Source organism: Schistocerca nitens, chromosome 10, assembly GCF_023898315.1.
Source record: "Schistocerca nitens isolate TAMUIC-IGC-003100 chromosome 10, iqSchNite1.1, whole genome shotgun sequence".
NCBI classification, from domain to species: Eukaryota; Metazoa; Arthropoda; class Insecta; order Orthoptera; family Acrididae; genus Schistocerca; species Schistocerca nitens.
The window spans coordinates 142933026-142948202 of NC_064623.1; the positions used below are offsets into that span (position 1 = coordinate 142933026).

Here is a 15177-nt window from a genome sequence, read left to right on the forward strand (position 1 = left end):
ATTCACTAGTGATTATTTTTTAATATCTTAATTAAAGCATTACCTTAGCTACACACAACTATGAACATCTCATAAACAGATACAATGAATATTACTGTTAACGTACTTGGGAGGTGGCACTGGTTTCACAACTTTTGGTGGAGATGGTTCCTTCTTCTCTTCAGTTTCAGAATCTTCCAATTCAGATGAAGAGGACTTTCCTCTTCTTCCATAATACCTGCACATAAACAACATATTTCATAAAAATAGCTGTATTTGTCAAATCTGATAATCCACTCTGCTAAAATACTAAAACAAAAAACAAAAAGGTCACAAGTTCGATACAGCAACTATGTCCCCAAAGTAAAGACATGTTCTGCACCAAAATGAGCGAAAGTAATGTGAAAGATAAAAATTGATGTTCAATCCTAGTTGAGCATATGTATTTCATCTACCACTAAGGATAATATTAGTCTTTTATCCACATTTAATGAGTGCTAATGAGAAGGTCTGGGCCAACAGGAAAGGCACGCATTTGCATCGAACACCCCTCCCCCAATTTACTCCAGTCAAGCATATCTCGTCCAGGGCTGAGAGGTGCTTCTCAGCATGGAAGGCAAATTGCCTTCATTGCCATAAGTGCCAGTTTAGTGCCTAACCATTGTACCAATGCTCAAAGGGTATGAGGTTTTGAAAGTGTGCATACACACTGGAAATGCAGTTAGTTTTTTGGTTGTCCTTGGAAATTCTTTCATAATTGCATCACTTGGCTATGTCGCTGGACCAAAAAGAAGCAAGATGGTTGCTGTGGTGAGTAAACATGAGTCCATGTACAGAGATCCTACGTCTGCATTTGAAAGGGAAATCGGCACAGGATGAAATGGTGATAGAATTTGGGGAAAATGAGCCAGAATATGAGACTGAAGGAACTGAACAGTGTCGTTTCAATATGATCACAAAGATCTGGAACACATGCCACGAAGCACAGACTGTCTCTGATAGAGCAAATGAGGATCACTGGAAATGTAGAAGCTATGAGTTGTCCGATAGCACTACCCTCAAACAATTATATGAGAGCTTGTTATTGGCATAGGACCAATGTACAAGATCCTGCACAACAAACTGCATACAGGTCCCCCTCTGGTTAACACTCATCCAAAGGAAGCATTACGTGACATGTTGAGAAAACGTTAATGATGTGGACGGACAAAGAATACCAGTATGCATTTTCCACCCACCTGATGCAATGACTGCATGTCAAGTCCACCACTATGACACTGAAATAAACAACAGAGTACACATTGGAAGAATAGATTCCCCTCCACCACAGAAGGCACAGTCTGAGAAGGTTATGGGATCCGACTTAACAGCCATTACAAGAAGTCATCCACAAAGACTACAAGAAAGGGACACACCATTACGGTACAATATTTCCACAATTTTGAGACCAATCTGCAACCTGCAATCAAGCAGAAGAGGTGAAGAAAAGGAGGACAGTCTAAGGTGTCTGACTCCTGTACGACAATGCATTCACTCATACCGCTCAAGGAACTATGGCTTTTTGTTCATGCCTATGCTACAATATCTCACCATACCTGGATCATTAATCAGATCTGGCACCCAATTATTATTTCTTCTCCTTTCGAAATCAGAAGACATTGAAGTGTGGACATATCGTCAGTAATTATATGCTGATTGTTGTGGTAGAAAAGTTTTTCCAAAATCAAACAGAGAAATTCCATACAGGTGTACTTACTGATGGGGAAAAAGTGAAAACTTGCAGGGATGTTATTTAGATTATGCCTAATAAATAAACAAAAGTCGATACTTCTATTCACCCTCCCCCCCCCTGCCCACAAAGGTTCAAGCTTTACAAGCACCCCTTGTAGATCGTGTTGCAAATGTTTCAGCAACATTCACCTCCATCACATTGATTCTTGTAGAGGCCTTCTGGCATTACACTAGATCAAAGATTTAGGCTGGTCATCCACTGCAACTGACTGCACAGGACTGTGAGAACAAGCGATTAGGAGTCCAGGACGAACAATGTTGTGGAAAAGTGTCCACTACAAGCAACTAATTCATGCAACTACAGGCAACAGTGGGTGACTAGCGACTGAACTGCCTAGAATGGGATTAGTTGCTTGGAGTCACTTGCACTAGTACACACTGTAACGGACCAGTTACACACATTTCTTTATTCCCCTTAAAATTTCAATTTAAAATGAAACACACACATTCATTCATACAAGCAGCAACTCAGGTACCCATTCCAGCTAAGTGGCTGGAGATAGTTGTCATGTGTGCCTGCTTGTGCAATTTCTTCTTCTTTTTTTTTTCTGAAGAAGGTTTTTGCCGAAAGACATGTGTGAAACAGTCTTTTCGCCGTACCCGTCTGCAAATCAACATGTCATCTTTACAGTGAATAGCTATCTATTCTTTTTGTCATTGTTGATATTCCAACCCGGACTTTCTATCACTTAACTTAACAAATGTAAGGAGAGACGGGGGGGGGGGGGGGGGGGGGGTAGTAACAAATAACAAACACACACAGTAATTTTTAATGCGCCATTTGGGAACACGATTTCAAACAAATTTTATACTATTAGCACTTAATAGTTAGTGCTAAAACTGCACAACATTCACAACATTGCCCATGGTTTCACAAGTTTAAATACAGAATAGCCTGCCATGGTTTTTTAATCAATGAGCAATGCTCATATATGCAAACCAAATAAATCCTGAACACTCATTATACATCATGAGCAGATCAAGTTTTTTAAATAAATTGTGAGAAGAGGAAGAACACCTCATACATGAAATTTCAAACAGTGGAAAATCCAGGATGAAATGTTACAATATTATGAAAAGGGAAGTTGCCACTCATCATGTAGCGGAGATGCTGAGTCGCAGATAGGCACAACAAAGAGACTGCCACAAATAAAATTGTCGGCCCATAAGGCCTTTGTCAAAAATAGAAACACCCCCCCCCCTCTCACACACACACACACACACACACACACACACACACACACACACACACACACAAAACTCACACGGATATAACTTCAGTCTCAGGCAACTGTAGCCACACCCACAGTTGGCTACAGTTACCTCACAAAAGGCACAGTGTTTTCATTTTTCTTTTCCCCCTCGGGAGAATAATGAATGTTTTCAATTCAGTGATCAATTGTTTATTTTACAGACTCGATTTACATGAAAGTGTGCTCATTTATTTTAAATAGATTTGCATAGTGTGCAGTTCCTAAACTGTTGTGTGAAGCTAAAAAGTAGACTATCCAGCAACAGAATTTTTGTAATATTCAGTATTTGTGGTACACAAAGCTCCAAACTCAGTTAACAATCACCCAAAGCAGTTCAGCGCAAGTCACAAAAATTCTCAGGAAGATCAACTTTGAAGATTTTCGAGGAACTTTAATTCTCTTAAGTTAAGGCAGTTTGCAGGATTGGCATTGTGGCTCCCTCAGTAGTGTTGGTTAATAGTTAACTGGATAATCAGTGGATCGCTGGTTCGAATCTCACTACGTTCTTCCCTCCCACCTCTTCCATTCAATTTGAATGCCTTCATCATTCAACTATAAAATTCAGCACATATATGCTAATTAACACATATCTGATGATCATTTTTATGAAGAAAAGAATGTCCTGTTATTTTTAATTACATTCACACATACTGCAAATTTAAATTTTTAATTATCATCACTTTATAAGAGTGTTAACAAAGATTTAATAATATTAAAAAAGTTACAGATTTATTAATAATCCTTTACAAAACATCAGAACTGAAGAATTTATACTCGTTACAAAAATCTTAATTTTGTGTGTGATACGTAATCAGAAACAAGATGGCATGCCTTTTTCATAAAAAAATGATAATTAGATAAGAATTAATTCACATATATTCGATGAATTTTATATTTAAGATGTAGACATTCAAACTGAAATAAAAATAAAATTGCAATAAAAAGTGCATAGTGAGATTCGAACCAGTGATATACTGATTATCCAAGTACTATTCACCAAAGCTATCAAGTAAGCCATGCGGCCCTTAATGAAAAGTGCCCTAAATTTAATTAAAGTTTCTGAGAAAACTTCAAAACTGATTTTCTCAAGAATTTTTAAGAGGTGCACCTAATTGCTTTAGAATATTGATATTTCAGTTCTGGACTTCAAATACAATAAATATTAAAAAATATATAATTCCAAATGCTGAATGGCCTTCTCATAAGCTGAACATTTACTCTTTTGGAATGTTAATTTTAATTCAATTGTCTTGTCAGTGGCGCAAAATTTCTGATACCATCAGATAATAAAATCTACGGCCTCTGATATGGCTTTTAACTGGTAACTTAATTATCTATGCCATTTATCGTGGTGGTTCCCCTGAGCAAAATTGTAAAACTAACATACACTTTGGAAGAACAGTATCACTCAGGATTAGAGGCAATTTTGAACAACACGTAAATAAATTTAACCTTCATTATGCAGGAGGGTAGCTGCCACAACACACTGCTACAATCAGAATCATTATGTCTGTAAGCCAGAAAGAACTGAACAGCACAGTATGCACAAAACCAAAAAACTAGCACAGTATGCGCAAAACCATTCTTGTGGAATATGAAAGACAACCTGTATCACTCTTGTGATATTCTATGAAAACTACAGGTTAGAGTTTCAGAGGGAATGGATATCATAAATGGTAAGTACGTAGTTGCTTTTTTAGTGTGTGTATGTCAATAGTGCAGAAAGGTCTTTCAGTACTTAATAATGAAATTGATCTAAAACAAAAGCATTTGTTTCATGTTCACAGGTATATGCCATAGATTAGTCTCTGATGACATAAGCAGTAATGGCTGCTGCTGTTTTCACCTAGCAAAGCAAACCTAATAGGAGCTTCACTGTTTTAGTTTGTGGTCTTTCTTGTAATGGCGCTGCATACTGTTCACCTTTATCAGTGACAATATTATACAACAAGCACACGTATTTAATAATTGTATCAGTGAAACTGTTGTTGATCTCAAGACGTATTTGAAGCACTCGTTACTTACTGATGACAGTGAAGGTACATTCAATAACTTGCTGTGCCTTTCAAACTCACTTATGAAATATTGTTTCACACAAACATAGCTTTCGGCCATTAAGGCCTTTGTCAGCAGTAGACACATATACACACGCGCGCGCACACACTCATGCGAGCACAACCTGCACACACATCTGCAGGAGGCTAGGGCGGGGAGGGGGAGGAATGGTGTGGTGGGAGTGGCGGACGGTGAAATGTTGCAGTTTAGACGGAGGGTAGGAGAGAAAGCGCGGAGGGGGAAGGGGGGTAATTAGCAGAAAGGAGAGAAATAAAAATAAAAGAAATTAAAAGACTGGGTGTGGCGGTGAAATGGCGGCTGTTTAGTGCTGGAATGGGAACAAGGAGAGGGCCGGATGGGTGAGGACAGCGACTAACGAAGGTTGAGGCCAGGGTGGTTACGGGAACGTAGGACGTATTGCAGGGAAAGATCCCACCTGCGCAATTCAGAAAAGCTGGTGTTGGTGGGAAGGATCCATATGGCACAGACTGTGAAGCAGTCATTGAGATGAGGGATAACATGTTTGGCAGCGTGTTCAGCTACAGGGTGATCCATTTGTTTTTTGGCCACAGTTTGTCGGTGGCCGTTCATGTGGACAGACAGCTTGTCTGCCTACATAGAATGCAGCACAGTGGTTGCAGCTTAGCTTGTAGATCACATGACTGGTTTCACAGGTACCCCTGCGTTTGATGAGATAGGTAATGTTAGTGACTGGACTCGAGTAGGTGGTGGTAGGAGGATGTATGGTACAGGTTTTGTATCTAGGTATATTACAGGGGTATGAGCCATGAGGTAAGGGATTGGGAGCATGGGTTCTGTAAGGATGGACAAGTATATTGTGTAGGTTCGGTGGATGGTGGAATACCACAGTAGGAGGGGCGGGAAGGATAATGGGTAGGACATTTCTCATTTCAGAGCATGACAAGAGGTAATCGAAACACTGGCGGAGAATGTAATTCAGTTGCTCCAGTCCCAGATGGTACATGCATACTAACCTTACATCCACAGAAAGAACCGCAGTCCACCATCTAAAAACTGATCCCGATCTTATAATCCTACCTGCAGACAAAGGCTCCACCACCGTAGTTTTGAACCGCAAGGATTACGTGGCAGACGGACTCCGTCAGCTGTCAGATACTTCCACCCACAAACCATGCCACAGTGATCCCATTCCAGCAATCCAGCAGGATCTCCAGTGACTACTCAAATCCTTAGGCCCATCCCAGAACCTCTCCCCAGAGTCCATCTCTCAACTTACCCCTACCACTCCCCGCACTCCCATCTTCTACATGCTTCCTAAAGTCCATAAATCCAACCACCCAGGACGCCCCACTGTGGCCGGTTACTGTGCCCCCACTGAGAGAATCTCTGCTCTCGTAGACCAACACCTTCAATCTATTACCCGGAACCTATACTCCTATATAAAAGATACCAACCATTTCCTCGACCGCCTATCCACAGATCCTCTCCCTTTACCACACGGTGCCCTGCTCGTCACTACTGATGCCACCTCCCTGTACACTAACATTCCTAACGCCCATGGCCTTACTGCTATCAAACACTACCTTTCCAGACACCCTATGGACTCCAAACCAACAACCTCCTTCCTAGCCTCCATGACCAACTATATCCTCACCCACAATTACTTCTCCTTTGAAGGCATTACCTACAAACACACCCGCGATACTACTATGGGCACCCGCATGGCACCACCCTATGCTAACCTATTCATGGGCCATCTAGAGGAATCCTTCCTAAAAATCCAGAATCCTAAACCCCTCACCTGGTTCAGATTCATTGATGACATCTTTGCTATTTGGATTGAAGGTGAGGACACCTTATTCACATTCCTCCAAAACCTCAACAACTCTCCCCCATTTGCTTCACCTGGTCCTACTCAACCCAAATAGCCACCTTCCTAGATGTCGACCTCCGCCTCAGAGATGGCTAAATCAGTACCTCCGTCCATATCAAACCTAATAACCACCCAGCAATACCTCCACTTCGAAAGCTGCCACCCGTTTCATACCAAGAAGTCCCTTCCGTACAGCCTAGCCACCCGTGGTCATCGCATCTGCAGTGATGAGCAGTCCCTCTCTAAATATACCGAGGGTCTCACTGAAGCCTTCACTGACCGTAATTACCCTCCCATCCTTGTATAAAAACAAATCTCCCATGTCTTATCTTTCCAGTCTCCCACCACCTCCGAAAGTCCCACAGTCCGGCCACAGAGGAGCATTCCCCTCGTAACTCAGTACCATCCAGGACTGGAGCAACTGAATTACATCCTCCGCCAGGGTTTCGATTACCTCTCTGAAATGAGAAATGCCCTACCCACTATCCTTCCCACCCCTCCTACCTTGGTATTCCACCGTCCACAGAACCTACACAATATACTCCTCCATCCTAACACAACTCCTGCTCTCATACCTCTGTAATAGACCTAGATGTAAGACCTATCCCATACATTCTCCTACCACCACCTACTCCAGTCCGGTCACTAACATTACCTATCACATCAGAGGCAGGGCTACCTGTGAAACCAGTCATGTGATCTACAAGCTAGGCTGCAACCATTGTGCTGTATTCTATGCAGGCGTGACAACCAACAAGCTGTCTGTCCGCATGAACGGCCACCGACAAAATGTGGCCAAAAAACAAGTGGACCACCATGTAGCTGAACACGCTGTCAAACATGATACCCCTCATCTCAATGACTGCTTCACAGCCTGTGCCATATGGATCCTACCCACAGACACCAACTTTTCTGAATTGCGCAGGTGGGAACTTTCCCTGCAATACATCCTACGTTCCCGTAAACCCCCTGGCTTTAACCTTTGTTAGTCACTGTCCTCACCCATCCAGCCCCCTCCCTGTTTCCACTTCAGCATTACACAGCCGTCATTTCGCCGCCACACCCAGTCTTTTAATTTCTTTCATTTTTATTTCTCTCCTTTCTGCTAATTACCCCACTTCCCCCTCCACACCTTCTCTCCTACCCTCCGTCTAAACTGCAACACTTCACTGTCCGCCACTCCCACCATACTATCCCTCCCCCTCCCTGCCCCAGCCTCCTCCTTACCCCCACCCAGTAGCCACTCCCATCATGCACTGGTGCTGCTGCTTGCAGTGTAGTTTCAGCTCTCTGAGACTGGAGATGTGTGTACAGGTTGCACTTTTGTATGCATGTTCGTATGTGTGTCTACTGCTGACAAAGGCCTTAATGGCCGAAAGCTATGATCGTGTGAATCTTTTTATCGTGCCTATCGCGGCTCAGCATCTCCACTATATGGTGAGTAGCAACTTTCCTTCTCTCGTATTGTTACATTACATCCTGGATTTTCCATTGTTTGAAATATTGTTTCTGATGGCCCAAGTTTTTAATCAAGATATGGCCATCATGTACGTTTTAAGAGCATATGCTTCATTCCACAAAATTGTTAATATTCCACTGAAATTAGATGTTTTTGCAATGTCTGCTTCTGCTCTGGAAAAAAGTTTAGGCTGCTTTCCAAATCCTCACGAAGATGATAGGCTTCTCCCATCAATTTCCTTTAGCTACTACTTCCACTTTCTTTTACCAATTTACACGAGACACTTCATCAGAAACGGAGTGTCAAAAAAGTAACCTATACCCACAGCATCCACTCTCTGTAATGTTACAATCACCTGCCTACAGATACTGGTCACAAACTGACAGCTGTGCGAAACTGCTTACAGTGGACAATCCCAGATTCTTATAGTGCCCAATGGACAAGCAGCCTTAAGCATAAGGGAAGTCCTGAAAAGAACACATTGTAAGAGTCTATTACACATCAACTTACCTACGAATAGGTGGCGGAGGTGGTTTGGCGACAGTGGGGGAAGTCGACCTGCGAGGCGTCTGTGAACCACCAGCTGTGGCCGGCACTGCGGTACTGTTAGCTACTGGTGGCTGGTTGTTGATGACAGGATGGCCTTGTGGTAACTGTTGTTGCTGACCATTGTTTTTAGAGCCATCAGTCGCACTGAAGCCGCCCACCTGGTGCCGGCCCGACGGTGGGGGAGATCGATCACTGCTCGAGCTGCGGTGAGTTCGCCTCGATCTGAAAAGGGAGACCGAGGTGAACAACAATGAAGACAATGTTTAATGATACCATCTTTGATAGGTTATGCTCAATTGCAATTAACATATATTTTACAGTGATATATCTGTAAGCAAATTGTGATTACTGCTTAAGAATAGATCATAATTCTAAGAAGTTATAATTTTGTTAGGGAGAATGCAACAACTGATATTACATTCTCAAGATATTAATGTTAAATCATTTTGTCAGAATATAAAGCTGTTGTTCTCATAAAGGATTATGGTTCTGCTAAACAAGAACCCATATGGTCAACATAACTTTCAATTATTGACTTTCAATTTCACAACCACCTCAATGATAAACTCAAAAGAGCACAATAAATAATTCACGAGTATAGCAGAAGCACTGAGTCATTGACAGAGACATGCAAAAAAGAAAGAAAACTTGCTAGCTTTCGGAATAAATCATTTCTCTAGTTATAGTACACACACACACACACACACACACACACACACACCTACAGTGCATGTTGGACGCACAATGCTCCTTTACATTCTATCAGAACTTTTCTTACTACAATTACACAATTCAATACTGGTTTTTTAAAAACCTTTCAGTGTAATATTTTGGGAATGCCCACTGAAAAAGCTTTTTATGTAAAAAACAAAATACGTCTTAAATGTAAAACATTTCAACATGAGGAAGACGTTTGTTTCTTGGTGGCTCATTGATTACATGCCGGACTATGGATACAGAGGTCTGGTGTTTGAACCCCGTTCATTCTAGCATATGTCACTTATCAATTCTTTCACAGCTGGCTATGTTCACAAATATAAAATGCCGAGCTGCAACACAGTTCAATGTCCACATTAAACAGTTGGTCCTCCTACAACTGCACATGTAAATCATTTCATACGTCAAAAGAAAGTAAGGGCACTCCACCTCCAATAAGAACGAGTTTAATAAGTCACTGTGGTGTTCAAACCAGTCTTTAGACCGATGACAGCTTTTCCTTAGGTGAACATACATTTTATCCAAATGTTGCACAAAAAGAGGTAGTGAGGCAAACCGTGTTTATTACTTGATCAGGAAGGTGAGTATTTCTTGGCTGATGGTAGGGAGGGGGATGGTTACAGTGCAGTAATGCATTAATGAAAGGAAGAGAGAGAAACTTCAATCTCCTCAAAAGATCAGATGCAGTGCCAACCACAATGCATTTCCTCTGCAGCACATAGTGCAGCGAGTCGAGAATTTCCATGTAAATTCTGGAAACACTCGACCTTCTGCCACCTCAAACATGCGATGTTTTAAAGATAAGTGTGAGAGAGAGCCTATTTACTGCGCAACATATGTCTGTGTATGCAGGATGGACATTGGTCATGGGAGGACAGGATTTGCGTCAGACTAGCGACGCCGACAAGAGTTAGCTGCTCGTGCCATAGAACCTGTAAGGAGGGTGCAAGGAGTAAATACATAATATTCCATGGTCGTTGAATAATTGTAATTGTTATAGACAATTGAAACATGATGTGTCTAGAGACTCTGACTTAATCTTCGTGTTACACTTGCTAGAAGCAAGACCTGTTTTTGAATTTCTGGTGGTTATTAAACCCGCCAATTGTATGCTTATACAGAGTTATTGAGAGAGAGAGAGAGAGAGAGAGAGAGAGAGAGAGAGAGAGAGAGAGAGAGTGTATTTTTTAGTTCCTCTAACCAGCATTATTTTTTCGGAGAAGTTGTGGATATTGACACAGCCACATATCCAGAGAAGGGATCGGCTAAACGTTTCAACTAAATCAACTGTAGTAAGAGAAGTGTGAAGTTCGCAATCCAGTTTTGCACCGCTTCTCTTGTCACCGAAACCGTTGGAATAGATCTGTAATATATCAGTCCTATGTGACCAATAGAAGGAGAGTTTTAAGTCGCCACTGAAAAGTGAGGAAGAAAAAGCAACAAATTTTGAATAGCAAAATTAAAATAATTTGATGTTCGTTGCCCGAGGTTTCCTTAAACTTGCTCTGTCACAACTGCATTTTTTCAGTAATAACTTAGCAAGACAATGACTAAATTGTTTTAGGAACTAGTTTAGAAAGAAGATTGTGGTGACTGAGCTGCGACGAGCTGGCACCAGTGTTATTTTGTTCATGTATCATTGAGATCGATTGTGGTTGAGCTAATCTATCTTTGGATTGTTAGCCTTCGACGGGTAACCCTCGAGATCTCGTGAGATTCGCTGGGAGACGAGTGTCAATGGCTGCCGAACGAGCATGATGGCCGTCATGTGTGATGGTGTGAAATTGGTTGGGCGTTTTGGCGATATGGGCAGCTTGGAGATACAAATTGTGCGACTTCCCTGGAAACAAAATTTTAAGTGAAGCAGAGAAGCTGTGGAACCCACTCCCTTTGTATTGTGTACGTGATATGAAGTAAGTGGTCGTAATTGTGTTTTGTTGACCGACAAACTCAGAGGCATTTAAATTTTATTACTATGGTGAGACTTTCATAGTCGAACTTTAAGATGGTGTGGAAGAGTTCAGTTGGCCTAGTTAAATGGTGGCAGTTATTTGAAAGTTTTCTCAGAAGTTTTACTAGTGCTCTGTGTTCCTTGTAAATAAATGATTTTATGTTGGCATTTTCAAAGCCTGCACTCTATTAATACAGTTGTCAATGTGTAAAATGCTTAAGGTCAAAGTTGCAAATTTGTCAGTAGTGTAATGTGTTCCTTTACACACTTACCCATATATCAAGTCAAAGATTCTGCCGAGTGTTTCTGTGTTTCAGAGTTAATGGAATGTCTTTGTGATTCGCGCAAAAACCTTTGATTGTGCCAGCGCCTTGTCGGGGAGTGATATGTCATCCAAGGTCTAGACCTGGCAGTGTTTAAGAACCTGGCCACTACCGGGAGTTGTTCACATACCGCCTTCCAAAGTTTAATATTTATCTACTTTCCACCAAGACAAGTTAAGCTGGTAGATATATAAATATATATTGTATGTAATCCGTTCTTATACGAACCTGTTTCCTTAAATATTAGCCACTGGCAACTGGCTAAACTTCAAATTGTACAGCATCTGCTGAGTTCCTTGCGCAGCTCTTTCTAGTAGTCTTGTATTAACATGTCTGAGTAAGTGAACATTCATTTTTAAAGATCAGTGTTTCCGCTGTAGTTTTTTATGTAAGTGATTCTATCATGTTATGTAACTGGATCTGAGCTTGAAGTGTCATTAAGTCATCCTTATTGGGCAACTGTTTTCATTATATGTATTTTGAGGGAAATCCCATATGGGAGTTTGAATTTATGAAGTTTGTCAGTAATTCTGTTTTCTTAATATGGGAAAATAAAGCGAGGGGTATTAGTGCCCGACAACATTAAGTTTGTAATTGACCAGAATCCGCCATATATTCCGCAAACATGGCGTAAAGACGATTTTCAAACCGACAAGGAAGATTAAAGAGTGTCTTAGATCGACAAAGGAGAAAAGGGAGCCACTTGCAATGTCGGGAATATACCGTATACCATGCACATGCTGAAAAGTTTATGTCAGAATGACTGGATGATCAATCAACACCAGGATCAAAGAACATAAGCGACATTGCAGGTTGGGGCAGGTGGAGAAATTGGCTGTGGCAGAGCACGCACTGAGTGAGACCGACCACATAATAAAATTCGCCCACACAGAAGTTCTGGCTGTAGAGAAGCACTATCACACGCGCTTGTTCAGAGAAGCTGTAGAAATACAAAAACACGTTAACAGTTTCAACAAGAAAGAGGAAAGCCTTAAGGTAAACAGATCCTGGCTACCCGTACTGCAGCGAATGACCAACGCAGGTAGCAAGAGGAGAACCGCACCGGAAATGACCGAGGAGAAGCCCTCTGACATTGGCGCGCCAGGTACATATAGTCTGTGGCCGCGAGCTCGGCTCCAGTTCACCACCAGCAATGGAGGGTGAAGCTTTGACAATGCCAGCCACTCGTGCTGGCGAAACGTCAGTAAAATCCTTAGATGAACGTTGGCCGAAGAACCCGATACAGAAGCCAATAGGCAGTTTGTTATGAAATCAAAGTTTTCTCACCTCCCACCTAACTGTCATAGTACTTGCAGTGGATCCTGATGCAGCTTGGAATTCCTGTGTGATGGTCTGGATAGACGTCTGCCTATTACACATTACAACCCTCTTCAACTGTCTGCAGTCTCTGTCAGTCAACAGACAAGGTCGGCCTGTACGCTTTTGTGCAATACATGTTCCTTCACGTTTCCATTTCACTATCACATCAGAAATATTGGATCTATGGGTGTTAAGGAGTGTGGAAATGTCATGTAGCATACAGACATATGACACAAGTGACATCCAATCATCTGACCACATTCAAAGTCCGTGAGTTCCACAGAGCACCCCATTCTGCTCTCTCACAATGTCTTAATGACTACTGAGGTCGCTGATATGGAGTACCTGGCAGTAGATGGCAGCACAATGTAACCAATATGAAAACTGTATATTTTTGGGAGTTTCCAGCTACTTTTGATCACATAGTGTATATGTGAGGGTATTCAAATGATTTTCTCCGTAAGAGCTCCTGATCTCGAATATTACTAATTTTGTAATGACTGTCTTCCCTACCATAGTATTCATTATGAATGACATTAAAGGAAACAAAAAAGATAATAGAAAGCTACTCTGAGAACTCTAAGAACAAACCTGGAACGTCGGTCACTGCCGTAGGGTGAACGTCCCCTCCTGCCACGATCTCGTTCCCGAGAATGAGATCTATAAAATAAATGAACCAAAAAATGTACATATGCCGCACTTTCGTAAACTGTATTTAAAGCCTTAAAACGTTAACTTTTCCACCACTTGAGAGATGTAAACAATAAATGAGACTACAAATGAAATCAGCATATCAAGTATACTGGGTATTTATGAATTAGTTATACAAAAGTAATCCTGAATTGTGAAAACAACAAGTACCTTATAGAAAGGTTTGATATAATGATGAATGCAGTGTATCTTCAAGTTTTATTCCCGCCTGATCATTTCATTTCTGAAATTACCACTAGATGGCACGCACACATGAGTTATTTCAACAGTCATCATGGTGACACATAACAGTGCAGAGCATGCACAGTGTTGTTTATGGTTTCACGAATCCATATCTGCTACTACAGTTCAGAGACAATTCAGGACAAAACATTGCACCCACCACCTAAAGACAAACTGATATTAATTTGTGCACTGTTTCATCAAAACTGGCTATGTATCTCATAGGATATGGCAGTATATTGATTACAGATGAGACATTTGTTGTGTTATAAAAAAAGTAGCCACACTGAAAATTTGTAAATAAAACTTGAAGATATATTGCATTCACTGCTGTCTCAAACATTTCTGTAATTTTTTTTTTTTTATCATTTTCACAGTTAAAGGTTATTTTTGTATGTCTAATTTATAAAAACCCTGTACATTAGAACAGGACTCAGATCTTCATAGCATTCACAAATACCTTCAAAAACAGCTTTTTTTAAAGTAAAAGAGAAGGAATTTAACATAATGGGAATGAAGTAAAAAATTTAGCTTTGATGTTCACAGTTTTTGAAGTTTTCATTTACTCTTGAGCACTAGTGCAAAGTTACAACAGTAAATTTATTTGCTGTTGCAACAGTAGGTGATGTGTTCAAATTTATAGCAACAGATTAAAATTACTTTTCTACATCCTTTTATGTTTTTAATTTACACACAAACTCAGACAAAATATTAGCCACTCCTTTAAAACAGTACAATTGACTGTCGCACAGTAACACTGTAGGTGGTTCTACCGAGTGGTCATTTGACCCTCGACTGCTGATCTAGTATATAACATCACATCTAATTTCCCTTAAAGAGGAGTAGCTCTATATATTATCTGCATTTATCATAAATTAACTCTGTTTTCGAGTTTGCTAATAACTACAATTAATATCAAAACATTTTAGGATACTAGTAATTTTTACCATAGATTTTTGTGATGCATTAATAGAAATCTCGTTCTGTGTACT

General features: G+C 40.8%; 1 protein-coding gene across 2 annotated transcripts in view; it reads right to left on the reverse strand.

The window, feature by feature from the left end:
- LOC126210552 (CLK4-associating serine/arginine rich protein) overlaps positions 1-15177 on the reverse strand; it is a 155039-nt gene that overhangs the window by 50170 nt on the left and 89692 nt on the right. Inside the window, exons 10-12 of one of the 2 annotated variants that reach the window (XM_049939807.1) lie at positions 13844-13912; positions 8903-9163; positions 107-217 (exon numbers count right to left, since the gene is read on the reverse strand). In XM_049939807.1, coding sequence (XP_049795764.1) covers positions 107-217; positions 8903-9163; positions 13844-13912 — 441 coding nt within the window. The remainder of the gene's footprint in view (positions 1-106; positions 218-8902; positions 9164-13843; positions 13913-15177) is intronic. The other variant, XM_049939808.1, reaches the window with a different exon arrangement.